This window comes from Thamnophis elegans, chromosome 9, assembly GCF_009769535.1.
Source record: "Thamnophis elegans isolate rThaEle1 chromosome 9, rThaEle1.pri, whole genome shotgun sequence".
NCBI classification, from domain to species: Eukaryota; Metazoa; Chordata; class Lepidosauria; order Squamata; family Colubridae; genus Thamnophis; species Thamnophis elegans.
In genome coordinates, this window is record NC_045549.1 from 77579754 (window position 1) to 77607483 (window position 27730).

At 47.1% G+C, this 27730-nt stretch overlaps 3 protein-coding genes across 9 annotated transcripts in view; 1 reads left to right on the forward strand and 2 right to left on the reverse strand.

Moving 5' to 3' along the window:
- STX18 (syntaxin 18) overlaps positions 1 to 8880 on the forward strand; it is a 26270-nt gene extending 17390 nt beyond the window's left edge. The window contains exons 5-11 of one of the 2 annotated variants that reach the window (XM_032223918.1): positions 990 to 1056; positions 2816 to 2961; positions 4550 to 4638; positions 5909 to 5967; positions 6525 to 6594; positions 7017 to 7097; positions 7905 to 8880. In XM_032223918.1, coding sequence (XP_032079809.1) covers positions 990 to 1056; positions 2816 to 2961; positions 4550 to 4638; positions 5909 to 5967; positions 6525 to 6594; positions 7017 to 7097; positions 7905 to 8000 — 608 coding nt within the window. In that variant the 3' untranslated portion in view covers positions 8001 to 8880. The other variant, XM_032223919.1, reaches the window with a different exon arrangement.
- On the reverse strand, positions 8624 to 19402 carry NSG1 (neuronal vesicle trafficking associated 1). Of its 3 annotated transcripts, none has more exons than XM_032223924.1 (5): positions 19316 to 19402; positions 18305 to 18457; positions 14487 to 14603; positions 11088 to 11198; positions 8624 to 10590 (listed from the first exon to the last, which is right to left on the reverse strand). In XM_032223924.1, the coding sequence occupies exons 2-5, from the start codon at positions 18431 to 18433 to the stop codon at positions 10390 to 10392; spliced, it is 558 nt and encodes a 185-aa protein (XP_032079815.1). In that variant the 5' UTR covers positions 18434 to 18457; positions 19316 to 19402; the 3' UTR covers positions 8624 to 10389. The 3 variants fall into 3 exon arrangements, with proteins under 3 accessions (XP_032079815.1, XP_032079813.1, XP_032079814.1); XM_032223922.1 differs by lacking the exon at positions 19316 to 19402 and adding an exon at positions 18765 to 18929; XM_032223923.1 differs by lacking the exon at positions 19316 to 19402 and adding an exon at positions 18526 to 18758.
- The window catches only part of ZBTB49 (zinc finger and BTB domain containing 49), an 11701-nt gene continuing 3158 nt past the window's right edge, over positions 19188 to 27730 (reverse strand). For 3 of the 4 annotated variants that reach the window (XM_032223916.1, XM_032223915.1, XM_032223913.1), the window contains exons 3-8: positions 25998 to 27073; positions 25166 to 25212; positions 23389 to 23462; positions 22046 to 22128; positions 21543 to 21704; positions 19188 to 19950 (exon numbers count right to left, since the gene is read on the reverse strand). In XM_032223916.1, coding sequence (XP_032079807.1) covers positions 19400 to 19950; positions 21543 to 21704; positions 22046 to 22128; positions 23389 to 23462; positions 25166 to 25212; positions 25998 to 27073 — 1993 coding nt within the window. In that variant the 3' untranslated portion in view covers positions 19188 to 19399. Of the gene's footprint in view, positions 19951 to 21259; positions 21458 to 21542; positions 21705 to 22045; positions 22129 to 23388; positions 23463 to 25165; positions 25213 to 25997; positions 27074 to 27730 lie in introns of those variants that run through there. The other variant, XM_032223917.1, reaches the window with a different exon arrangement.

Below are 27730 nucleotides of genomic sequence, written 5' to 3' on the forward strand. Positions count from 1 at the left end.
AACTTACATCTAAATACTAGTAAGACAAAGGAGATGGTGCTAGATTCCCGGAAGCACAGAGAGGAACCCGCCCCATTGTATATCGAGGGGGGGGCTGTGTGGAGAGGGTTTCCTCTTTTAAATTCTTGGGAGTGCTTATTAGTCAAGATCTCATCTGGAAAAACCACACGTTCCTGGTGATTGGAAAGGCCCAACGGAGACTTCATTTCCTTAATGTTTTGCAAAAAAATCTGGTGGAACAACGGCTGATGACCTCTTTCAATCGGTCCACCATAGAAAGTGTCCTCACATATTGTATTACAGCAGGGTATGCTGATTTAACAGCTGCAAGACAAGAAAGCACTACAGAGAGTGATCAATTCGGCACAAGAGACCATTGGTTGCCCTCTGACACCCCTGGATGACATCACCAGGTCTCTCTGCTTTAGCAGAGTAAGGAAGAGTAAGGAAGATACTCAGAGATGATTCACACCCTGGTCAGTGTCCCTTTCCACTTCTACCATCGGGCATGGTAGGCATCAAAGTATAGCCAGCCGAACAAACAGGTTTAAAGACAGTTTCTTTCCTTGGGCTGTCAGACTCTTAAACACAACCACAATCACTCCATGCACATGCTAGTTTCCCCCCCCCCTTTTTTCTTCTTTCATTTCTGCTATAATTTTGCACCAGTGAGGTTAAAATCAATTTTATTGTATTTAAGTACAATGACAATAAAGATTATACTTATACTTATACAGAATAAGTTGGTTTATTGCATTATAAAAATTGCTACAAAAGAGAAATGCAACCGTGATTTATAAATCAGGAATACAGTGATGGAAACTGCTCTTCTTTATAAGCCATTTTTTAAAAAAAAGACAGGAAGGCATGTGATAAAGTAGAGTTGGCAGTGAATTTGAGAATGCAAGATTGTACCCCAAGTATAGAGACCTAGTAATCACAGTCCAGTTTGATATAAATATAAATATTCATTCTGCTCTCTTTCACAGGAGTGTGCAAGCTGTACTCGGAACAGAGAGCAATACGGGTCAAGCGCGTAGTGGATAAAAAGAGATTGTAAGTGAGACTGTTGTTACTGCATTGGAAGGTCTCGTCAATTTCTGTGCAAATTTCTTGGCCTTTCAGAAAAAAATATTTGATTTGCTTCCAGTATTGGTTCTGAAGCTTTTTGTAATGTCATGTAACCCTAACAAGCAAGCATTGTGAATGTTTCTTTTTAAACTTACCCAGAATTTTATGTAGATTTTTTCCCCCCTCTTTGCTTTCTGGTTTTTTTATTTTATTTTGCAGAATGATAATGTATACCTATAGTCCAGGGACGCGCAGTCAGGGGAGGCAGGGCCTCACCACTGTCATCATGAAAAGAAAAGAAAATATATATAAAAGGAAAAAGGCTGGGGTAGTTGCTGCCAGAGTCACCGTGTGGATGACTCTGCTTAGTGCTTAACTGTTTAAAAAAGCCTCTAAAAAGAGCGCCCTCTACAGGAGGAGGCAGGAGAACCACGTGCCTCATTTAGTCTGACTTTATGATCACTCGAGCAGAGTTAAGCAAGGGTTAAAAGCCGAAAAATTCCTTATGTAGATGAGGCACGTGGTTCTCTCGCTTCCTCCTGTAGAGGGCGCTTTTTTTAGAGGCTTTTTTTAAACAGTTAAGCACTGAGTCATCCATTGGGGGCTCTGGCAGCAGCTACCCCAGCCTGACCTCAGCAGCTCTTGCCTTTTTCCTTTTACATTTTTTTACATTTTCATCATGGCAGGCAAGAGCAGAGTTGAAATCCTCTGTGATTGAACAGCTGAAAAAGGTATGTGGGTCGGAGGGAGGGGGAGGAATTCAAAATTAATGTAATTTGTAAGCAATTGTATTATTGTAAGTAATTTGTGTGTGTGTGTTTTACCCGTCTCTGCTGGTGCGCAGGCTGGCATTTTTTTTTTAATGTCGGACATAGCGGCAGGGCTTTTGGACGCCCCAGCGCTATGTCCGACATAGAGGCAGGACGCCTCTATGTCGGACATAGCAGCAGGGGGGGGGGGTTTGCCTCTAGCGCCGGGGCAGCAGGGGGGGGCTTTTGCCTGCTTTCCAGAAAGCTTTCTTGAAAGCGGGCAAAAGTCGCCCTGCTGCCCCGGCACTCGAGGCAAAAGCCACCCCTGCCACTATGTCTGACAGAGAGGCACCTCTCCTCTATGTCGGACATAGCGGCGGGGTGGCAGGGCGGCTTTTGCCCGCTGGCCTCACCAGCCGTAAACCTCACCGCAGGTCACTGCCGATCGCTTAAGCTTCTCGTTGTATTTTAGCTGAATTCAGTGGGATTTCCTTTTTGAGCAATTACACAAGTTTATTATACAACCTTGCTAATTCAGCATTGAAGGTAACTGCGTACAGTAGTAAGGATACAATGCCCGAGGGGCCGGAGCCTTTCCCAGGGCTTCCAGTATAATTACGTCATGCAGCAAAATTAACCAGAGGGAATAATAAGCACAGGCTGGTGTGGATTATGTCATCGGGAGAAGTGAATGAATCATCCCGAATACAGGGTGCCCCAATTGCCTCAAGGAAAAGAGAGAGCAAACTGTTTCGCCCCCTCAAGAAACTATGAATTTCCATATCCTGCTCAGAATGTGAGCTTCCCAAAGCTGATTTCCCTCTTGGGGGCGGCTGCAATTGCACATTGCCTGGGGGGGCTACAGGTTTTCCATTTCTAAAGTAATATTGAACATTTAACCTTCTGTGTGGTCAAAGAACTAATATTCCAGGCTGCTGGGTGGGACGGAGGAGAGCAGCCCGTGGTTGATCACCTCTCCTGTTTTGTTCCTTTAGATCCAGGCTTGAGCCCGAGCAAAGCAACAAGTCAGCGCCCCCTGCTTCTGGTGGAAAAGCCCCTGGGACGGAGACGGAAGCTCCTCCTCCTCCTCCTCCTCCTCCTGAGGAATGGGAAGAAAAGCTCACCAGGGAAGGCAGCCGAGGTGCTAATCCCTTCCTGCCTCCTGCAACATCCCCCCCATCCATGCTTTAGACCTTGTAGAAGGTTGAGGCTCCACCGGCCTCCGGTGGGGTAATTTCCTCTGTAGGAACTGGGGGGAAATAGCTATTTATCATGATGCTGCACGGACAGTGTGTTGCCTGAAAGGGTGGATTCCATGGGTTTCAGAAGGGCTCCAGCCTCAATGCTGGCTCACTCATGGTGGGGCCTTCCCATCCGTGGGGCTTGTTTTCCCTCCCTGCTGGAGGAGGAGGGTTTCTGCTACAGCAGCAGCAGCTGCAGGCTTCCCCTGGAGCTGCCCAGGGACGTGGGGGTGGTGGTGGTTCTGTAGACGGCCAAGAGCAGCCTCCCTTCACAGGAGCAGGAGAAGAAAGAGCCGCGGAGCTGAGCTGCCCGATCAGTTTCTGGCCTTTCCTTTGGAGGGCGACCCTCGGGCTTCCGGAGAAGAGATTTCACCCAGGCTGCCAAGATGGGAAGAAGGGAACCTCGGGCTTCCTCTGAGGGGAGAAATCCACTTGCTCTCCCCCAAAAGGACGCTCGTGGGGATGGGTTCAGTGGTGAGAGGAACAGCCTCCGCCCTCCACAAACTAGACCTGAGAACAACGGAGGCCTATTATCATCTACCAGGTGCAGAGATCCTGGCTGTAAAATCAGAAGATCTGACCATTCAACCTGCTGATCACCACGACCCTTTTCTTCGCTTTCATGTCGGAAGTAGGGACGTTCCCAAAAGAGGCTGGAGAAGAGAAGGATTCCAAGTGGCCAGGGAGGGAGGGAGGATCGGATCGGATTCGCTCGTGTGTCTTCCGTCGCTTGGAGAGCTTCGCGTTCTGGAACTCTTCCGAAAACTCTGCTCTGGGGACGGCAGACGGAGAGAGCTCACGTGGCGCTGACGAGGCCCCCTCCCCCGGCCCCTCCCACACAGTGACCGTGGCCTTAGCCAAACCCAGGCCCTTAGGAAAACCCCCAAGCTCTGCCGTGGGTCCTCCAGCCCTTCCGTGGGGAGGGTGGCAGCAGCCGACCAGGAGGCTCTCAGAGAAGGACTTGGAGGACGAGCCTCCCTTGCCAGATCGTTTTGCAGTTGCCCCGAGACCAAAGGCAGACGCCCCCCACCCATCCCCAGGCAGCCCCTGGGATTCATTGGGCCCTCAATGAGGAGGTGTTGGTCCCTGCTTGCCACGGAGGCCACCAGCTCCTGAGCCACCCTGGGCTCAACAGCAGCAGCAGCAGCAGCAGCTGGCCAGAGGTGCTTTAAGGTCTTTGGGCATGAATAGCCAGGACTGACTCATCTAATTTTTTTTTAAAACTTTTGTAATATGTGTAATATGTTGTACACCGCCCTGAGTCCTTGGGAGAAGGGCGGCATATAAATCCAATAAACCAATCTAGGCCACAGCAGGAGGGACAGGACGTCCTGGGGGATAGAAGCCCCCCGAGAGTCCTACGTAGCAGGCAAGAACGGAGGGCTCCCGAGGAGCAGAATTGTGCGGCTTCACCTCCGACTGAAGGGGTCTCTAGCCAGTTGGGGCGGCCTTCATGCGGATGACCGTCTCGTTTGGCTTCTTTTGCAGAGAGGAACCTAGTGGATGAGCACGCTGGTTTTGGTCTTGGTCAAGACAGCAGAGGAGAAGATGAGCTTTCCCCAGAAGAAATCCAAATGGTAATCCGTCTTTCCATCTTGGGCAGGAAGCATCTGCTGGGGAAAATCTTGCAAGGACTTTCTGAAATGGGCCACCTGGTCAGGCACCCTCTCCCTGGCCAGGCAGTCTGGGAGACCACGCAGGTTGATTGCGCTCGCTCTCCCTCCCTGTCTTTCTCTCACTCCCTCTCTCTCCCTTTCTCTCTGTCTGTGTGTGTGTCTGTCTGTCTCTGTCTCTGCTCTCTCTATGCTCTCTCTCCCTCCCCCCCTTTCTGTGTCTCTCTCTGCTCTCCCTCTCCCTCCCTCCCCCCCTCTCTTTGCTTCTTATCTTTGGCTGCTTTAGGAGGGGATCTGCATGGCATTTTGGAAGGGCACTCCTAGAGGAAGCCAACTGGAGGAGTCACAGGGGGGTGGAGGAGGCTGAAAAGGATTGGGGCACTGCTGGCCTCATGGAGGAGCTCAAAGAAGGAAGAGGAAGCTCCCTGGGCAAGCAGACAGATGGGGGCGGGGAGGGTGGGGGTGGGCCTTCCAAAGCCAAGCAGGATTTCTGGTGCCTGAGCAGCAGGAAGGCAAGGGGGCTCCCTCAGGTGGGTGGGGGGGTGGGTGGGGGGGAGCGCAGGTGCCTAAGGTCCCTTAGATTTTGACAGGGAGGATGTTCAGCTCCTGCAGGGAGCTTCCCCAGGCCTCTCGCCCATCTGCCAGCCTGCCCTCTGCTTACACTTACCTGGGCGGCCCCCTCTCGGGCACCACCTCCTGAATGGCATCAGGAAGTTCCCGGAATTGTCAATTGTAAAAAGACCTGGTGGGCTTTTTACGTTTAGTTTGCCTAGATGTGAATACGCTTTCCTTCTTCTAACTTCTGTTTGTTTGGTCTCTGACCACGTAACTGTTTTGCAAATCTTTTTAGAGATATTTCTGCGGCATTAGTGGTAGTTTTACCTTGAATATAGAAATAATTCTCATTCCTCCCACCCACCCACCCCCAGCTCCCCCTCTCCCCATAACTCAGTTAAAGAATACTTGCTCAGAAATCTCCGGGAAAAGGATGCATATTTTTAATCTTAGGAGGAGGCAGCTATAGATGGACAGGAGAACTCAGATCTCTCTCCAACAATTCTTAGACCGTCCTGGCTGCTCTGGGAGCTTCCTCACATGATACTGGCAGCAGGGACAGCCTAAGGAAATCTGAATTCCTGGAAAGAGAGTTTTGCTGAAACTTACATAGATGGTCCATTGGAACTTGACTTCCAATTGCAATAATCTTTGCTTTTCTCTCCCCCCCCCCCTCAAGTTTGAGCAGGAAAACCAACGCCTTGTGGGTGAAATGAACAGCCTGTTTGATGAAGTGAGGTACATTTTTTTCCCCTTTCCGTTGGCTTTTTTTCACATTTTGATCAAGGTTCTCAGCCCACATCAGCTGCTTGAGGAGGAGAGGCCGCCTGGGCAGCAGGGTGGGGATAGGTGCTCATCCCAATGGGGTGACTGAAGATGGGGGGCTCTCAGTGGGGCTGGTGCTTTCTACGAATTCTGTGCTCTGGTCCAGCCTGTAGTTTTTGCAACCTATTAGATTTCCCAACTCCAACAGGAGCCATCTCTGGCTAATGCTGTTTTGTATTGCACAGATAATAGGTATCCAATTTTTCTGTCTAGCAGTCTGCATTTTTACACACCTAGAACCTACACCTAATTATATAAATTGCATTTTTCCAATGTTTCAATAAACAACTGATCTGCTTTGTATTAAGCATCTTACTGAAAATCTGCTTTGTCCAATAAGGCTTCATTATCTTAAGAATGTAAGATATTCTATTTATTTCATTCTGTAAAAACAGGAAATGCTTATTCTTAACTGTTTAAATATAACTAAGTCTTTTTGCTTTCCTTTGTTATATTTTGATCATTTTTAGGCAGATTGAAGGGAAAGTAGTTGAAATATCTAGACTTCAAGAAATATTTACAGAAAAAGTATTACAACAGGTAAGAAGAATCTCACACTTGACTAGTTCACATTTTGGGCTCTAAGAAAATTAATGGCTCCACCTGTAGGATAGAGGCAAAGCGTCTGTGAGGACGGAGCAAAATACGAATTAATTATAATAGAGTGGGGACAGTTACCAAAAGAGTTTGTTTCAGAAATATATTCCAGGAGAGAACCTTACGGGGGGGGGGGGGGGGGAAATGAAGAAGTGCACTGGGGCTGTGAAGATGCTGCCGAGTTCCCCGGTAATCCTTCCAATTCCCAGGGCGGCCTATGTCCTTGGGATGGCCTTGTGTGGTCTCCCATCCAAGTCCTGTGGGCCTGAAAAGTCACGTTTACCTTTTCCCAGAAGGGTTCAGCCAAGGTCATCTAGCCGCTGCCATTCGCAGAGTCACCAAATATGTGTTAACTTAATTTCTAGGAAGCTGAAATTGACAGTATCCACCATATAGTTGTGGGTGCGACGGAGAACATCAAGGAAGGCAACGAAGACATCAGAGAGGTAATCTTGGCCAAGGCTTTCCTGCTTTTTATTATTCTCGACTGGCCCGTGGAAAGTTGCCCTCCAGGAGCCTCTGGCTCTGTTCCATTCTGAAGGGAGAGAGCCTTGATTCTGGTTACATAGGTTCTGTGTGGTGCGAAGATGTGCGCATTCATTCATTCAAGAGAGAGATATACGCCTGCCTACCTTATAAAACTCTGGGCAGCTTAATCTGCGGAAGTGCCGCCCTGTCCAAAGTGGACTGTGGGCAGATTTTGGGTAGCTGTGGGCCAACCACTCTCCTTAAGCAGGAAAGATGGGAGACTGGGCAAAAGCTCTCCAGTGCTGTGGGGGTCCAGGATGGCGTCTTGGAGGGGGGCAGCGCTCCACCGCCTCCAGTCAGCTATGCTTATGGGTGTGGGTGTCCCCCCCCCAATACACAGAACGCAGGTCGAGACCCTCTGCACCAGAGACGGCTCCTAACCCCTCAAGCACCATTCTTTGCTCAGAGCGTCCTGCACACTTTGTGAGCAAGGACTGATGGGCAACTGACCAGATGCTCCCCCTTTGTTCTTACTTCAGCTAAACTGGTGGCATGAAGCAGAAGAAAAGGGGGGTTGGGGTTGGGCATCCATTGAAAACCTTAGTGAACCTGTCGGTCGTACTTTCATTGGCCTTTCCGTATTCTGCTCTTCAGAGGTTTCCCTGTGGAACAAAAGATCTGAAGACAAAACTATGTCGGAGGCATAAACTGGAAAGAGTTTTGCACATTCCTGAACTGCCCACCGCAATTCACATCTTTGAAACGGGGGTTTTTGTTCTCCGCAGGCAATCAAGAACAACGCTGGATTCCGAGTGTGGATCCTTTTCTTCCTGGTCATGTGCTCCTTCTCCCTGCTCTTCCTGGACTGGTATGGAAGCTGATCCTGGCCAATAAAGGAACCACCTCGCCAGGTGACCCTGCAGTGTTCACGGACCACGGCTGTGGAAATACACGTGTAGCGTCTGTGTGTGTGTGTGTGTGTGTGTGTGTGTGCCTGTGCAAACTCTTTAACACTCAGGAACCTCCCAGAGGTCGTAGGGAGCTTTAGGCGGCAGAAGGAAACTGGACGGCTGCCAGGAAATGCTCAAGAAAAGTGTTGACAGGTACAGGATCACAGCAGTGGGAAGTTGCCAAACATTTGTATGTGATGAAATGCCCAGCAGCTGTTTCTCCTTCAGGGGTGGGGCAGCGCTTGCCAGCGTGAAGGATGCCACTGGTCTTCCCTGTTGGCGGAAGTGGGGGGGGGGGAGACCCCAAGCCCCCGAAAAAGTCTCCTTATGGAGAGGGGCTACTTGGCTCTTTCCAGAAACTCTCCACCTCCCTCACCTCATTTTGTCTTCCCTTTCAAAGCCCCCATTGGCCCCTTGAGCTTTGGGGACACCAAGACTTTGGGGGGGGGGTCTGTGGAAGTGAAGCACCCCCCCACCCCCCGGATTCTTGCTGAGACATAGTCATGTAAATAATAATTATTAGAAAGGTGTTTTAGAAGAGGTTTTTATTGCAAGTAGGGTGATTGGAATCCTTCATTTCTTTTCCTCTTCGCCGCTGCAAACATCTATTTAAACATACGGAGTTTGAGACTGGAGCATACTATTTTATTTCACACAGAGTGAAAATGTCAAAAGTTACATGTGAGTTCGGTGGAAGTACTGACCACTAGGGAATAGAAACATGGTGCTGTGTGGACAAGAGAGAACTCCTTAATGCAAATGAAAGATTTGGCACACAAGTTATTGCTTTTTATGTGTTCCACGCAGCAGCGATTACATACCAAAAATTGTACAATATGTAACTATATTTAATAATAAAATTTCCAACAAAACCATAAATGGCGTTTTCCAAATAGATCAATGCAAAAAAAAAAAAAAAGGTCTGGAAGGAAATATAAAACCCAGAACCATGTTTGTTTTTGTAGAAGTATAGGGGGGGAAAAAAGACGTGGATTTTAAAGTGTGTTTCTGTAAAATTAATGAAACTTTTGACATTCCACTGGGAAACAACACATTCAGAAGAACAAAAATGGCAGCAGTTTTGTGAGCTACAACCTGCAATTGAGAAGAGCATCCGAGTCAGCGCCAGAGTCTGACGGGGGGGGGGGGGCCTTCCTAGGGGCAGGGCAGGGCTTTTCCAACCATCTCCTATCCTAGGAGAGATTCACAGATTAAAATGTGCTGCTGCTGTCCTATCCCTACAGGGATTAGCGGTGGAGAAGCAGGTCAGGTTTACGGCTGTAGGGGCTCCAGTGGCCAAACTCTCTGGGGGAGGCGCATCGGAAGGTCTTAATTTCCATCGTGTAGGAGGAGCCTGTCAGACAGTAAGCCTGTACCTGGCCCTGTGAGCTTACGTCCAGAAAGTAGTCTTGCCCTCTTCCCCCTCCCTCCCTCCCTCCCAGGTGCCTTTGAATCGCCTGGATGTTGCCCTCCTTGGAGGCCCTCAATTCCTCAGCCGGCTGACATCAAGATCCCACTGAGCTCAAGGGAACCGATGTCTCTTCCCAGCGATTCCCTGGCAGGGAAGGGCCAGGAAAGGCCAAAAGAAGGCTGCCAGCAAAGGGCATTTCACAACGTTGAGGTTTCCAAAAAAGGCCGTTCTAATGAAATACGTCCTTTCTAGTTACGCAGATTGTATGGGGGACTGAAGAGTTTCTGTCTTGTTTATCTGCCCCTCAGAATATGTTGTCCTTTTTAATTAAAACTCCTAATCTGTCATTAAAACGATACGGCTCTTGAATGCCTAATTTCTATTTTGTTTGCACAAGAGCCGTTCATGTAGTGGGAAGAGTGAAGTTCATGCCATAACGGAAGCAATTAAGCCTAAAGGTCGTAATGGATGGAGGGAGCAAAACCAGAAGGCGGTTTTATTTCTAGGTCTTCATTTTGGAGCTGCAAGCCATGCCCGTGAATGTTGGGATTTCAGAGCCGGTTTAAAGGGAAACAAAGCACGAGGACACACGGTAAGAAGCACGTCATCCCACACACCCCACAAGCCCTGCCCCAATGGAACTCTGTCAGATGTCTAAATTACAAGAATGCGCCTACTACGTCCGATGCCACGGAAGGAGAAACTGGTGCTGGAGCTCTGAAGCAATGCTGATGTGCCCGGGGCCATTAAAGAGCCCCGTTTTCTTTTTCCTTGCTCCGTTTTGCAAAGCAGTTGGCAGCAACCAAAGCAATTACACAATAAATTATGAGCAACCTCTAAGTGATCCTAACAATGAGACATTCCATGAAAACCACCTCCGGACCCTTCCCCACCGGACTCCCCCTCCCCCTAAACAGGTTTCTCGGCTGCCTCCGTCTCCTGCTCGGAAAGTTTCTCTTCCGAAAGCACCGTCATCCATGGAGAAACTGACCGGGTGATGGTCTGCTTGGCCAGGTTGTAGTGGTTGATCACCGTGTAGAACTTTCCTCGAGCGCTAGAGTCTTGCTCAGAGTAGTAGCTCTCTAATCCAGCTGGAATGCATTGATTGTTCTGAAAGACACACACACACACACACACACACACACACACTGAAAACCAGAGAGAGAGCAAGGTGGCCCTGTGTGTGTGTGTGTGTGTGTGTCTCCCAAAGTATCAGCAAAAGAGAAAGCGCTGGGCAGCGTCTTGGGCCCTTTGCATACCTTTCTTCCTCTCCCCCCCCCGCCCTTAGCCTCTCTCCCTCCCCCCCCCTCCCTCCCTCCCTCTCTCTTTCTCTCTCAGAAGGAAGAAGCCTCTGCTTGAGGGTGGGGGGTCAGGGGCCGAAATGACTTGTTACAATAAAAAACAAGATCGGGGGGGGGGGGGCACAGAAAATACGGATCACAGGAACGAGTCTTCATGCCCGGCTCTTCTCCCCCCCCCACCTCTACGCCTCAACACATGCAAAATGCCCCCCCCCTGCGCCCTCATTTGTACGCCCTCCTTCCGTGACTGACCCCCCCGGAGATCTTGCTGGCTAAGACCCCCTCTGGCTCCCCCCCCCTCCTTACCTTGAAGACGAAACCTTCTGGGCAGGCCTGGTCGTACTTGTAGACCTTGTAGACCACCAGGAACCCGACACAGGCGAGGAAGGCCAGGGCAAACAGGATCAGGGCGGTCGCCTGCAAACAGATTTGCCGCTTCTGTTAAGCACACGCTGCTCCGAAACGCTTCTGAGCAGACCGGAGGGCCGTCCTTGACGTCTCGCTTGGAGCTTCCCTACCTGACCTGGCAGTTTCCATGGGGGGGAAGAAGAAGGAGACCCCCCCCCCCATCGGGAGTCCGGACAGATGCTGAGGACAAGGCCACCAAGGTGATCCGCTGGAAGCAAGGACGGCAGCGCCCCACAGTGACGGCCAGGAGTTGCTGTCCGTTGGAAGCAGTTCTCCAGCCACCCGATGCCTTTCCGTGTCTTGGCTCTAATCGTAGCTCCAGCCTTTACAGCCGGGGGCTGGGCCTGCATGATCCTGGCCTGGTGCAAACCACTCCTTTCTCCGCTGCCACCTTGTCCGTCTGCCCAGACCCAGAGCACCCTGGGTGTCCGGCTGTTGGCCCTGCACTGCCCCTTACAACCTGTGGATTGGGCTGGGTTCTGTGGACCCTCTGCTCGGCTGGGCATTTGGCCTGCCTGCCGAACCACCATCGCATTGTTAAATCCACTTGCTGCCAGCTGCCCAGAGTTTCTCCGGATAGTGAGATGGGCAGCATATAAATTTAATAAATAGGTTTACTACTGTGTGACCGCTCAGTGGAGAACAGAGCACTCTGCTGTTCCTGCATATTATCAAGAAAGTCCCTTGGCTGGACAGTAGAAAGCAACTGACCATACAGGGCTAGATGATGTGGCCGTTGGGTTGGGTGCTACTCATGATGTTCCTGAGCAAGACAGGAGGAACTTCCAACGCACCTGTGAGTTTCAGTGAAGTGCTAAGAGGAGGATTACAGTGACATCTGTAAAGACATCAACCTTGAGAACAAACAAAAAAAGGAAGGGGAATCTTCCAGAGCTTTTCCACTCAGAAGGTGCCAACCTCAATTTGGTGTGCTGAAGAGACAGGCAGACAACTAATTTCAAGAAGATCAGAGAGAGGATTAAGCTGAAATGGCCTGCAATAAAGATGTCTGATTCCAAGGTATCTTAAAAAATATTTACTAATTATAAAGACTCCTGGTAGTAGAACATGAAGGCAGATTAACGTCCCCATTATCAACCCAGAAGGCTGGAAAAACTGCTGAAATATCTATGAGAATACGGTAAGCAACGTAACATTTAAAATACAAAACCAGAATAAGCCAATCAATAAAAAAGCACTGACAAATGTTCTATCCAGATGATGCCGTAAATCTGGAGCATAACCCAGTAGTGAAGAAACTGTAAGAAGTTGGCCTATCTACCTTGTTGGAAAAAAACTCCCGAGAAGAACATGGACAGCCACGAAAACAAACCGATGGATCATCAAACAAATCGACCCAGAGATCTTCTTTCTCGAGGCTCAAAATTATCCTACTTTGGACACATTCTGGGAAGACCCAGCGCTCTGGAAAAGGCGGTGCTCCTGCTGGGAAAGATGGAAGGGCTGCAGAGCATCCAGTCAACTCAGCTGGAGGGTCCCGTGCCGGTTTGGCATCCTTCCCTGTTGGCCTTGGAAAACCCCAGGCACCCATACAGCTGTTGGGACATGGCAGCTGTTTAATTGTTCCTCTTACATATGGCAGACTGGCAGACTTTGGAAGACTTCCCTCCAAGGCTACCCACATGTTGACTGGCATTTCTGGGTGTAACAAGGGGGGGTGGGCTTGCGGGAGAGAGTTTCACGGCGAAAGCCTTCTGTTTGCTGAAGAGCCCATCCTTTTCCCTCTTCCCCTCTGGCACCGTGAACCGACACCACCCAGAGGCCTCCGCTGCCTCCCTAGGCCTCTCCAGGGCCCCGTTGCGTAGCGGCAGCCCTCAACAACCCAAGCCTGAAAATAATCCCCGAGCGATTCAAGCAAAGGGAATGGAAGCTTGTTTGTCTCCGGACTTCTAGTCTACACAGAGCAAGACCCGATCATCTCTCGGTTTTGTATTGCATGGTAAGTGGAAATATGCAGTGAGGTTTTCTGTTTTTCACAGGAGAACTGAGAAATCTTTAATCTATAAATAATTGTCACCTGCTATTTGGCACAGGAAAAGTATTCATGGTCTCGGCATTTATACAGCGCACTCTGATGCCAGTAGGAAGCAGAAACCAATAAAACAAAGTCCATAACTAGAGCCATGTTTGTTTGCTCGTTCGTGTCTTAATTCGGGCATTTGGCTAGCCCACATTTTGAATTCCCAAACTTTTAACCAGCCAACTTTTGCCCCTGTGCTGGGTGACTCTTCCCCCTCCCTGACTCAGCCCAGAATCCCCGGAGCTTTCCCGAGGGAACTCCGTGGATTTGCCTCTGCCACCTGGGAGCTTCACTGGAAGTCTGTGTTGATTCCTTCAACTACATCTTCCCAACAAGCGTTAAGAAGCTTGTGGTGCGTAGCTGCAGTCTTTAACTTGTCAATGCATCCATTCATTATCTTTTACAGCATATAAATTCCCTTTGGCATCGTCCTAACGATAAAAAAGCTAAAACTTTATCAAATAAGTAACTACATATGATGTACTACTGCACATATGTTTATACTTGGTAAATTACAAAGGCTCTCACAAATTCATCCACAATCGTTGCTCTAATTCTTTATCATTTGACGCATAATTTGTATTCCTCGCTAAACACAAGACCTCCCTGGATTAATTCTCAGATCCAGGCATCTACCCAAAAGTCACTGCAAATCATTCAGATTCCCAGTCAACCATCTGGCATTATTTGCATAAAATGGGACTGCCATTCATGATATGAGCCAATAAACTGCTAACATCATTGAGGTTTAAATCTGTGTTCCTTGCATATTTTATCAAAATAACAGCTTATACCACCAAGAAAAATTACACATTCTTCTATTCAAGTTAAATCACTGATGTAATGTCATCAGTAAATTTATGATGCTCAACCCTAAACCTTTAGGGTTATTTAGTCTATTTGATCACTGGAAAGGAGTAGATAAAAGGAAATTGAGAAAGTAGATAAATTAGTTAATATGGAAACTATGGATCAGATATTTGGAAAGTTCACCTCTAGCACATGTTTACTGCAGGTGAAACTGTTTCCATACAAATACAGTTCTGACAGTTCCCATCACTTTCACAGGGGTGTTGGGTGTGTGTGATATGTTAAACTTCAGCCCCTTAAGGCTTAAAGGATTCTGCAAGGAAGTACTGCATATCTTTAATTAATTTCCTGTGGCAATTATTGAATATAATATCTGCTAGAATTTTGAAGCGAGATAAATGTAACATTCATTTTTTCATGCTTAAAAATGAGCTGATGTGGCTTACCTTAAAACGTTCTGAGATGCCTTGAGTGATACTGACTGTGAATTCTGCAATTCGGGGAGAACGAAATTTCCCTTTCTTTCGATCGGGTTCATATTCTGTTCTTGTCTTCACCACCACCTTTTTCAATGAACACCAACAAAGGAGCCGTTACCAGCACATTCCTGCCTCACCACAACTGCCTCTGCCTGCTTCTTTGGGTGGCGGTTTGCACGCAGCTTTTGGTCATGAGCCTCAGAATAAAGAAGTTGGAAGTGACAATCCTCCCCTATGCCATGGCCCAGGAAACAGGTCTGTCCATAGAGCGCACAAAAGACACCCCCCCCCCCCGGTTTGGTTTATTTTGTCCTTTCAAGCACACAAAACATAAACTTTGGGATTTAAATAATTCCCTGGGATTTTCTCCCTGGGGTGCAAGATGCAGACTCTGCCAGGAAATGCTTTTCCATGAAAGAAGACTGGAAAGGGCATTTTAAGGAGATTGGGTCCAACCATCTTATTTTCTAATCAGCTTTGGATTTATAATTATTTTATAAATTAATATGTGGTCTTTAAACAAATGCTTGTAAAGTGAGGACTACTTAAAAAGCCTAATTAAAAAGGAGGTAGGCATTTCCTGTATCCCATTGGGCAAATTGGCACCACATAAACTGGTCCTTGGCTGATCCTGATCCAAGGTGCCCTCAGGTGCCATTCCAATGTCCAGGCTGGGATCAGTTGTAAATGGCCTTCAGAGCAGTAAAACATGCATCCTTTGGAGATGTATGTCTAGTAAAACACAGACCCTTTTGTTAGAAAAGACTGAACAAAAATGGGATAGAGAATAACAGCATCAGCATTAACTGAAGAAATGACTCTAGATATGACGGGTTAAAACAGGAGTGTGCACGCTTCTTCAACTGACGGTCATACTTAACCTCTTAGAGACAAGTTGCGGTCTTCTGAGCAGCGAAATGGGGCAAAAGAAAGAACAACGTGAGGCCAATTCAGTTAGAATTCAATCTTAATGGAGCTGGAAGGAATCCTGAAGGTCTTCTAGTGCAACCCCTTGCTCAAGCAGGAGACCCTATAAACATTTCAGGCAAGTGGCTGTGCAGTCTCTCCTTAAAAGCCTCCAGTGATGGAGCACCCACGACTTTTGAAGGCAACTTCTGTTGCACTGGTTAATTGTCCTCACTGTCGGGAAATTTCTCCTTAGTTCCAGCTTGATTCTCTCCCTGATTAGTTTCCATCCATTGTTTCTTGTCCTGCCTTCAGGGCATTTGGAAAATAAGTTGAACCCCTCTTTGTGACAGCCCCTCAATTACTGGAAAATTGCTATCATGTCCCGTCCCCCCCCCCCCAGTCCTTTTTTCCTCTAAATTGGCCATATCCAAATCCTACAGCCATTCTTCATAGTCTCCAACCAAGTTTAACCATCTTAGTTGCTCTTCTCTGCACTTTTTCCAAAGTCTCAACTCTTTTTTGTAATGTGGTGACCAAAACTGGATGCAGGATTCCAGGTGTGGCCTTACTAAAGGCTTTATAAAGCGGTACTAATGCTTAACGTGATTTTGATTCTATGCCTCTGTTTATACAGCCAAGGATCGTGTCAGCTTTCTTGCCTGCTGCTACACATGGCTGGCTCATGTTTAAGGGATCGTCCACTAGCACTCCAAGATCTCCCTCGCAGTTGCTGTTTTTGAGCCAGGTATCATCTAATCTGCATTTGTACTTTGATTTTTCCTGCCTAGGTTTAAAACCACCTTGCCTTCCTCTACATTAAATTTCATGTTGTTGAATAGGGCCCATTGTTCTCAACAAAGATCTTTCTGGATCCTGAGCTCTTCTTGTGGGTCGTTGGCTATTCCTGGCAGCTTAGTGTCATTTGCAAATTTAACGATGCTAAGCTAGCAGAATAATCAATACTCCAGAAGATAAAACTATGTTTATTTAATTTAAATCCTATTCATATAATGTCACATTATATGAACATTATAGTCTGAAAACAATAACGGGCTTCTTTAGACATGTTTAACAACATGGGAAGAGAAAATAATCAGTTAATGAAAATGATAAATGCTTTTGGTTCAGTCTTCTCTAACATAAGCTGAAAGTTTTACAAGGCAAATGCAAAATCTAGAATGAATCTCGAGACTGACAGAAACTAGTTGGCTTGGCTATTTACAAGTGATCAGCTTTAAAACACCAGTCCGATAAACTGCATCTCAGAATACTGAAGGAACTAGCTAAAAATCTTACCAAACATTTGTATCTTATTTTCAAGAAACATTGGAGAAACAATTAAATGCTAGGTAGTTGGAGGAAATAAACATCCTTATTTTTAGAATTAGAAAATAGTAGGTTTCAGGGAATCTGATATTAATAGGAGGGGTATAAAACAAATCATAAACTGTTAACAACTTAAAAACAATGCTGTAATTACTAGAGGTCAACAACGTGTGACTTTCCTAGTAGATTGTAGGAATGTGTGTATGCGTGCACACACAGACAATTTGAGCAGATCATTGGCCAAAGTGCTCCATGACATTCTGGTCCGGTGGCATATGTGGCCGATTTGGAAATTGCCCTCATCAATTGTTCCTTCCAGATTGGACTGAGGAGCTTCAATCCTGGACCTCATGTTCCTCAATATTTTTATGAATGACTTGAAGCCAGACGCTTCCCAAAACTGCAGATGAATTTCTCAACAATGAATTCAGGAGTAGAACTAGGACCTTCCCAAACTAAAAGAACCTTTTTGGCTCGGGTGCTTTTACTTGGTACTTTTAAGAAAGAGTTGGACTCTAGGTTCTAAGTGCCTCTTTGAGCACCCCAATTTTAGGGTCCTAAGAAATGAAGAAATAAATGAGCTTATTGTATAGATGCCGGATATTCTTGACAGAGGGTTGTCGATTTAATTACTTGGTAGTTTTCAGGTCTGAAAGGGAAGACGGCGCTTCTGCGGAAACCTTACTACTCATTTAAGCTCATTAAAGTTCATAGGAGACAAAGCATCTGTCTGCATCCAGATAATTCCTACCACCCTGTTTATTTCACGGAGAAATGGGCGGAGATCGAGATCGTCTTTCTCCCCCCCCCATCCTCCTGCAACAGAAGCATCCAAGGGCGTCGGGTAGTAAGCCAGGGATACGGGGAGGCCACACCCAGGGAGGAACAAAGCCTCGTCGCCAGGCGCGAACAAAGAGCCGCCGTCTTCCCTTCCAGCAGCCCTTCGCCACCATTTCAACCCCCAAATTTGCAGGTTTCCTTTGCGAGCCGATTCAAAGGGCCCATCGCCAATTCTGAATTTCCTCCCCAACAGCCTTGATTTTAAATTATAATTGTTCTTTGGACACGGTCGCTCCACAATTGACAGGGAAAGATACAAATGTTAAAATATTCAACCATGTAATACAAAAAGGAGCTGATATACATATATATATATATATGTTTGAAGCGAAGCCTGCTTCGCACTGAGCATCCTCCCAAAAAGTCACCGCAGGGAAATTCTTCCAGGGGAAGGAAGAAAGGAGGGGAAGGGAGGAATCTGGCTTTGCCGTTATGGGTGCGGGTTTCCCTGTGAAGGGCGCTGGGCCGAGGCTGGACGGAATCTACCCCCGCGGTTCCCCAGGAAGAAGCGCGCCGCCGCCGCCGCCGCCTCCCACCGGAGATGCCCTGTCTGGGCTCCAAGGAAGGAGCCCCTGGGCCGCCCTGGAGAGGCGCAAGCGGCGCGGGGCGAGAGGGGTCCGGCAGGCGAGCCGAAGCCCTTGGCGGCGGGGATGCTCCGGCCTCCCCCCCCCCCCGAGGGGCAGCCCGGACGGAGGCTTCCCGCTCGCTACCTTGTCCGGCGCGGGGAACTGGAGCTGCCCGACGTCCAGCGGGGTGATGAGCGGGATGGTGTCGAAGCCGTCCTCCGCCGGGGCCGCCTTGCTGCGCTTCTCGCCCGAAGGGCCGCCCAGCTTCACCATCCTTCCCTCGCCAACAAGAGGAGCCTGCAAAAGGCCGCCGTTAGCCCAGCCCAGCCCCAGCTCCGGCCCCCGTCCGGCCTACCCACCCCTACCTGCTCGGCCCCCGCCTCGTCCGCCGCTGCCGCGCCGGCTTCTCGCCCGCTCCTCCGCCTGACCAGCCCAGCGCCTCCCCTTCCGCACGGACGGCGGCGGCGGCGGCGGCGGCAGCAACAGAGGCTCCGGAGTGACGCAGCCGCGCGTGGCGCTCGCCTCCCCCGCCCTGCCGGCAGCGCCACCCTCGCCGGGGCTGCGGCAGGGCGCGGGGCGGGCGGAGGATGGAGCAGCCGCTCACCTGTCTCGGCCGACGCACCTGCTGGGTCTCGCTCGACAGCCCGGCCCTGCTCAGTCCCTGCGTCCGGCTCTCCTGGCCTTTGGGCGGCCACCCGGGAGAAGCGACGCCCCGGCAATACCTGCCGCCACACCCACCGCGGCCTCTCGAGCCCCCCCCCCCAAGGCGCTGCCCAGCCGCCTCCCTCCCTCCATTCCCCGGGCAGCTGGTCGGCCCCTCTCCCATGATTTGTGGCCTCCGTCCACATAGCATCCCCCCCCTGCCCTAAGTGGCCTCTGGTGGTCAGAGGACCCAAAGGGAAGGAAATGGACCAAACTTCCCTCACCTCCTTTGGAAGAAGTTAATAGCAACGCAACATATCCCCAGCCCTATTGTGTCAGCATTGCTGGTTTGTGGTGTTTTAAGCCCTCCCTCATGATGGAAAAGGGGTTCTGCAGGTAAATTCAGAGATGACTGAGGCAGCCTATAGGTGAATAATGAATTCTAGAAAGAAAGAGAAGTCTCTAGGCAACAATTCAGTCAAGTACAACTTTGATATGGTTTTATTTACTTACAAGCAGGCACGCTGCTCTTCAGGAGAGGCCGGGCTCGCTCTCGTTCTGCAAAGTCTTCATGGTTAGGGTCACCAGAGGGTCCTGCTAGAGAAGGCCCCGCGTTGGTTCGGGGCTTGGCAGGAGCCACGCACTTGCAGAGGAGCGAACTCCGGGAAGAGGGCCAGACTGCAGCGGCCCCTCCTCAGAGGAGACATGGCTTCCTTTAAAAGTGCAAGACGGAATCAGAGCTTCTGGAGATTCACAGGCTTTGGCAGGATCCAAACTCGGTTCCTGAGCGTCTTTTCCCACCCCAGGCCTTGCCCTGCCAAACGGTGCTCCCGGGGGCCCAAACTCATTTGGCGATTCCCCCGAGTGGGGTGGGCGTTTCTCTGATGGCGACAGGAAGGACGCTGAGATTTCCTGGGTAAAGAAATCTGAGCATTGGGACTTCTCGAGGTCAGGAATTTCCATTGCGTGAGAAAACTCGTCTGCAATAGCTGCACTTTCACAGTTAGCTTTACAGTGGGTTTTTTTGTGTCGACGTAAGACAGCAGAACGGCTGAAACATTTATTGCAGGTCTCACAGGGATACGGCTTTTCCCCAGTATGTGTTCTTATATGTCTTCGCAAATCTCCAGATCCCGCAAAACATTTTCCTGTAAAATAAAATACTTATTGTGCTTTCAGCAAAGCTCAGTGTTTTAGTTCTAAAATTACTAGGTCTTAGTTAATGCAGTTTGTTGTTATGTGCGCCTATGCATCAAAAGCAGACTAGTTCTCAACTAGCCCAGTGGGCAGATCATATTCAGTAGCTTAAAACTGCAAGGAAGGCTACATGTCGGGAGGGGCTGCCTGACTGTGCAAGCTATCAGCCAGCGGAACGTGTGGAGAGTTCTTTGAAGAGAAGCTGGGAGGGTCTCTGCTGGAGAATCCCTAGTGGTTCCTTCCTGGCTGGGCTTAAAACAAGGCAACCTTTAAGAGTCCTTCCCACTCTCGCATCTGTGCTTCTACCACAACTTCCCTCGTTATGAGCCAGGGGAAAGCAAATGACACTAGTCCAACTAAGAGACAAAGACACCACGACAAGTTTTAGTGAAACCTGCAAAACTGCCAGATAAAGGTGTTACACTGGAGACATTTCAAAGGATTTTTGAAGAAATGGGAAAGAAGCTTGAAGATACAACATCTGCTACTGAAAAAGCGCTATTTAACAGAGACTTTAAAGAACTGAAAGATGCAAAGGAAAAGGTTTTAGAATAATTTATAGGCTGATAGGATAAAGAAGTAAAAACAAATCCCAGCTTATGCAGAAATACTGGAAAATGAAATAGTGCTATAAAATAAAATAGCTATAAGACAGATGTGAAAATTAAACTGGAAATCCAGACAGTAACAATGAGTCACTTGGATTTATAAAAGAGGGCTAGAAAGCCACAAGGAATGGGAGAAAGAAAATTTGTGTGCAAATTAAATCCCACAAAAGCATCTTATCAGGGAAAGATTAAGAACGTTAAGAGCAAAAGAAAGGAATGTAATTTGATCTGTTGGATCAGGGTTTTTACAAAGTTCTGGCAACTTTGACTGTTTGCTGATACTAAACAGAAATGGTAATGAATTTTAGATTTGCGGAAGGTAAGGTCCCAAAGGTTCTTTTTTCAAGAGGCAACTGGACTTTCTGGGGTTTTTTTTTAAGACGTTTCATTTTTCATCCAAGCAGCTTCTTCAACCCAGATGGGTAAGGACTGAGATATAGGAAGAAGGGATTCAGGAGAGGTAATATTCAAGAGGGCTGAAAAATATACAGCTTGTACTAATAAAAGAAGATTGGAAGTTACTTCTGGAGATGTTTTCTTTTTTCCATACTTTCTCTTTGATTTCAGTTTTTCTATTTTTTACTTTCACTTTTACTATTATTAAAATAGTAAAATCTTTACTTATACTATTTATAATCTTTTAAAATACTATTTTGAAATGCAATTTTATTGGATCTTTATGAATGCCTATGGTTTCCAGTTGAGAGACGTAATTCTTGAAGTCTACATTATAACTATAACATATTGCTGTCAATTCTTCATTTGTTAAGGAGGGGAAATAATTTGCCATTCATTTGTTTGAGTGATCAACACTGTATCTGCTGAATTTTCATTAATTTTCATATGTCCTCTAAGGATACAAATGAACAATGAAAAGGTTAGCATTTTTAGTGGAACTTTCCAAACCAGATCAGTAAAACTACCTTCTGACTTACCACAAACTGAACAATTATATGGTTTTTCTCCTGTGTGTCTGATCCTGTGTTTTACTAATTTCCGTGGTAAGTTAAAGGATTTCCCACACTCATCACACGTGAATACTTTTTCTGCTGCATGGTTCTTCTTGTGTTCCTTTAAATTACTGAAGTTACTAAAGCCTAAAGGAAAGAGAATTTGAGTCAGAATGATCAGTCATTCTCATTCATTTATTTCACAGGGTGAAATAAATTTTAAAAGAGCTCCATGCCCACCCCAGACACCAGAGCCAAGGCCAAAGGCAGGCCCTGAGCATGAAGCCTCCTGCCATTAACTCTTGACCTACAAGGGGAGAGTCAGAGTGCACCAGAGCGTAACCAGAGGTGCCCTTGGGCGGCTGCTCTTTCTGCTACTGGAACTCCAGCTGGACGATGCCAGCACCCACACGTGGTCTAGTGGGGAAGGTGCACATGCTGGGATTACAGCTTGCTTTGCTCGCCCAGGGAAGTTTAACCAGACCTACCTCGACCACAAATATCGCATAGATGTGGTTTTTCTCCAGAGTGAATAATAATGTGGCGCTGGACATCTCCAGAGGCAGCAAACCTGCAACACCATCATCAAAGCCACTGTGAATGCTCCAATAAGCACTTTCTGCACCATCCTGCCTTGACCGCATCCTGTTCCTGGCAGGCCGGCTGGCCTCCCTCTGAAGGAAGCAGCCCACCTCCCCATCCCTCCCTGGCACCCTCTGCCGGGTTCCAGGCATCACCAAGACTCCCAGGAACTCCAGCCACTAAAAGGCCACCGAGGGCTGTGCCACCCCCTCCCCGCCTTCTGAACCCAGCTGCAGAGTTACATGTACGAATCAGGCCTGTTTGCTGCTCTACTAGAAAATTATAATGAAACATTTTGAAAGGCAAAACGGCTGAAAAAGCAAAAGGCAATCTAAGGCCTTATGGTGAAAAATAGTCCTTTTTGTAAAAGCTGAGGAATGTGTTTCACATCCAAATAAAATGTTTACCTACATTTATATCAAATATATATTTTTTTATCTCTAGTTTTGTACTCAGCATGAAAGTTAAGCTAGCTGGACAGCAGCTTCTTGTGAGGAAAGGGCTAAAAATAAAAAAAGGAAAAATAACGAACCCTGCTAGGTTGTATCAGAATTGCTGAAGGTTCACAATTTGAAAAATTTAAATTCGTAATTGATTAAGAACAGATGGAACAAATGATGTAGGACTCTTCAATCAACAGATAGCTTTAGAAGCAAAAGCTGTCTGCTCTGGGATAAGCCTTATTTTAGGAGAGAAGCATGTCGAAAACTATTGCAGCTCAGGCCTCACCTTGTATGTCCCACTTTGTGCAGCTGTTCTGGCCACGGCTTCATTTGCTGTTGCGTTTCTAATGTGGTGCTGATACACATCTACCCCTAACCACCCTTCAAGAATGGGAGCATTTTCATGCTGGCCAAGATACGTATCTCCAGTTGTCCAATACACTGATTGCTGGCACTCCTCCTCTTCCTTTGCCTTGTGTTTTGGTTTCTTTAAATCATAGTTTGTTATAAGAATAAATATAATCTTTATTGTCACTGTACTTAAATACAACGAAATTGGAAATTATAACTAGATACTTATGGTTTGTGCAATCCTTCTAAAATTGAAAAAAGGATCCTATTTTGTATTCTTGCATTCTCAAATCTAGTTGGAAGAAATCTAAGAGCCCCAGAACTTTTCCATTTAGATATTATTAGCTAACAGATCTTCTGGGATGTCTTGGAGGGTGGTGAATGGTATATCTCTACAAATACGACTAATAGGTATAAATGCATATAATACGTATGAATGTCACAGACATACAAACCTCTTCCCACAGATTTCACAAATGAATGGTTTTTCACCAGAATGGCGACGCAAGTGAGTCTGAAGATTGCCTGCCTACAAAGATAAGGAAATGTTTTTAATAAAAGGATGTTAATCAGAGAATTTTACACTTGGAAATGAAGATCTTCAAGTACTTCCTTATGCCAATAATGGCACACAGAAGTAAGAGCAATCCCCACCCCCCGTGTTCCATTGCCCTATCAGGGAGGGCAAACAGGGAGGTGGATTCTTTAGGCACAAGTAGAGAATTCAACGCTTTATCAGACCTGGACTACAAAGACTTCACTCCCATCAGCAGGTGGGTTGAACACAAAGCCCCCCATCTCCCACAAGACAGGCACTTCCAAACGGAGGCCAGGTCTTTCTTCTATGGAACCAAGAGGTTTCCTCTACTGGAACTAGCCTAAACTGGGCGAGGATGATTTCAGTTGTGCAGAAGGATCCGCCACAATGTCCCGTTTGTTCCAGAGTTTGCTGGGCTGTTAGGAAAGGCGGGGGGGGGGGGGCAAAGTGACTTCTATCCTTTCACGGGGCGCTGGAGCAGGAACGGGCAACTCCAGAGCAAGAGGACAGCAAAGCAAGATGGCACTGGTGCTCGGCATCTAAGCCTATATTTGGGCAACAAGAACTACATACAGTTCTGCTTAAGGCAGAACAGACTTTATTTATGCTTAACTCGACATTCCCCAAAGCCAAAGGTCTGTGTGACGGCCTCCCTCCTTCTCTAGCGGACTTTCTGGCAGACTTTCATTGAAAAATAGAGACCAATGCCACCATTCATTGCACAAGTAAGCACAACTAGAAGTTTCCATTGAGAAATTTGCAATCAAAATCAATGAGAGGACAAACGTTGCGCCCCTTTTAGGCGGCCTGCACTGGTTGCCGGTTGTCTTCTGGGTGCGATTCAAGGTACTAATTATGACCTTTAAAGCGCTCCATGGCTTAGGCCCAGGGTACCTGCGAAACCACCTACTGCCACTGGTAGCCTCCCATCGTCCAGTGCGATCCCACAGAGTTGGCCTCCTCAGGGTGTCGTCGGCCAGACAGTGTTGGCTAGCGACCCCCAGGGGGAGAGCCTTCTCTGTGGGAGCCCCTTCCCTCTGGAATGAGCTGCCCCCCCCGGAGCTTCGTATAATCCCCGACCTCCGGTCCTTCCGACGCGCCCTAAAAAGTTGGCTTTTTAAGCAAGCCGGCCTGGCTTGAATAAAATAAAATAAATGATTATTGTTAATTTTAATCAATTTTTTAAAATGTTATTGTTAATCTTAATCGGATTTGTTTTTTTGGATATTCTAATTTTTTTTAAATCTTTTGTAATATGTTTTTTTTTTAAATGTTGTACGCCGCCCTGAGTCCTTGGGAGAAGGGTGACATATAAATCCAGTAAACCAAACCAAACCAAACCAAATTCTCAGGGATTAGGAATTCATTCTATCTCAAAATATTGTACGTTTAGAATCCAGAACTTGTTCATATCTGAAAATGGTAAATGTTCATAAGAATTTCTAAAATTTCACTTTAGGGAAGATAAGATTCCTTAGCAGCATCAATCACAGTGAACAGAAATCATGTTTGTTTTTTTCTGGTGAAAAATGTTTCTTAAAAGTGTTTATCTTATTTTGTGATTCTTGCAGAATTGCCATAAAATCATACTGCGTACAATCTATTACTTGATCAATAGAAAAGGACCAGGTAGCATATAAACAAAAATAAACTTAAATATAAAAGAATATTATACAAAATATTAAAATTCCTACCTGTGAGAAACATTTTCCACAAATGTTACATTCAAAAGGCTTTTCACCTAAAAGAAGAAGCAATTCTATTTGTACTTCGGAGAACTAAGTAAAATTGAAGGCACTTAAACATGAACACTTGTCTTCAAGTCAACATAAAAATAACTAAGAGGACATTTGTAGTCAACATATTTTATATTCTCCTTAATGCACCGATTAATACTATTTTATACTAATAAGATTTAATGAAAAATTAGATTAATGAGATACAAAAGTGGATACAAAATTGCTATTTTGAAATTCTACACCATAAAGCTGGGATTTGCAACTAAGTGGCACAGATGGATCCCAAATAAAATCATGGTCACTGAAGTAAACAGGTCCTATCAGCACAACATTAACATCTCTATGATACCGGAAGATCATAAAGGAGGAAAAAAAATCTTTTTTTTACAAACCATTTTCTTTCCCCTTCCAAATGGCTGTAAATGGCAGCACATTAAATATGTATCAACTACTCTGGCAAAGCGGAGTAATTTTTTTAATGCAAAAAGATCTATCCAGGAGACCAGGCCATCCATCATGGCTTTATAAGTGTTACGACTGGCCCTTATCACAAAAAGGACGTTCTTTACTGGGGGGAAAACATGAAAGCTTAAGCACATTCCCATGGATGAAGGCTATTCGATGAGGCCCATGAAATCTGATTACCGCTTGATGGACTTGCGTGGTGGTCATGGTGGCCCCAGAGCCACTCTGGGCCGCGGCTGCCTTTCCAGCTGCCCAGACTACATGCTGGCTGCTTCCCCGTGCCGTCCCCGGACAGCTGGCCTGCTGTGTTAACTGACTGTACCTGTATGAGACCTCAGGTGGAGCTCCAGGTTGCTCGGATGCTTAAAAATCTTTCCACATAAGGCGCACGGATACTGCCTCTCCGGAAGGGAAACATTGAAGGGGCTCTCTGGCCCAGGCGGCTCCCGGGACGGCTCCAGTTCTACGCATTCGGAACTCAGGATCCCGCTGGGATGTTTCCCTTTAGGAACCTCAACCGTGGCCGTCCTTTTTGTGCTGCTCCGACTTCCTGGTTCATTTCCTTTCGCAGCGGCTCCGTCAGGATCACCTGCAGAAGGCGGCTCAGGAGACCTTTGGGACTGGAGCAGATTCAGCCTTTGGAGGTGGATGGCTTTCTTGGGCCTCATCGGCTTGGCTGGCTGAACGGGGGCGCCCTCTGCGTGTTGATCCTCAGCACAGTCGTGTAAGGGCTGGGTGAGAAAGGGTGGGGGCAGGGGGGCGCAATCAGACGGCTCCAAAGCACATTGGGCGAGGCTGCCCAAAGTAGCATCCTGAGCAGCGTCTTGTGCTGGAGAGATTGCAAAATCAGGGGGCATTTCTAGTAACCCTTTGCTGCTGGGGCGAATAGTCTCTTTGCAGAACTGTTTGCTGTAAAAGTTTCGGAGCTTGTAATGGCCATTGGGGAGTTTGAAGGACAGATCGGCCCTCCCAGGGCCCCCAGGGCCTTGCTTTGGCTTGGCTCCCTCAGCTGAGGAGCTGTGAGGCGCACACGGCTGTGACCCAGGTGGCTGGTCATCCAAGGCTTTACAAGCAGCAGTGGTGCAAAGGTGGAGCCCATCCCAGTGTCCACAGTGGGTATCGGCCGCCAAAGCGTTTTGCAATGAAAATGCACCATTGCTGGTCAGACTGGCTGGTTGCTCTACGGACCGGGAGGTTTTTAAAAAGGAGTGACACAGATTCAAAATATTCTGCACCTGCAAGCAGCGGGCAACGTCCAGCAAGTTCTGTATATTATCCTGGTTGAGGTCAAGATGTGAAGTGTACATATAATCCAAGATCTGGCCAATGCCACCCACATTCTTAATGTCCAAATGAAAAACGTCATTCTTCTGGCTTGGAGAATTTTGGAAGAGGGTCCTAGGAAAGAAAAGCAGAATTACAAACATCCGCTTATCCTCCCATCCTCTTTATAGCATGAACATTACATGGCATCCCATTACATCTCCCCCACCCATGGCTCCCTGGCCTCGCCCAGAGGAAAACCTCCCTTTGCCTCTTAACTCCTTTCCATAGCATTAAATCACCCTCACCTCCTTCCTTCTAAACTATTTTTTTCTGTTTTTTTAAACTTTTATGTATACTTTTTGATATTTTTAACATTTTATGGTACACTGCTCAGAGTCCCTTTCTGAGGAGGTTGGCGGTTCAAAAATGTGAGAAGTAAACATAAAAGTGCACATATTCATCTATGTTTTGAAACTCTTGCTCAAATTTGGTTAGATAATTGCACAACCATACTGTTGAAAGCAGCATTTTTTAAAAAATAGCAAACATATTTAATAAAATTTGCAATCAGCCTACGATATTAACCATTTAAATGTCATCTTTTAATCCTGCTGTATAATTTCCATTTTCAGAGCGCACACCTTCAACAAAAGATGAGTTTGTAGTATTGCTGGTGGTACCAACAGGCAGCCATGTTGTAGCAACACTGGTTGGAAATCACTGGATCTGAATGCAACCAAAGTATACGTAACTTACGTTGTGAATAGAGCTTTGCGACTTGATATTTTG

Excerpts from the sequence above, each read along its gene's own strand:
- NSG1 (XM_032223924.1), bottom strand. The coding sequence starts at position 18,433 with ATGGTGAAGCTGGGCGGCCCTTCGGGCGAGAAGCGCAGCAAGGCGGCC. Across the intron at positions 11,199-14,486 it reads GCATCTCAGAACGTTTTAAG|GCGACCGCCCTGATCCTGTT; the intron begins GTAAGCCACATC and ends ATCTGTTTGCAG. Across the intron at positions 10,591-11,087 it reads CAGAAGGTTTCGTCTTCAAG|AACAATCAATGCATTCCAGC; the intron begins GTAAGGAGGGGG and ends TGTGTCTTTCAG.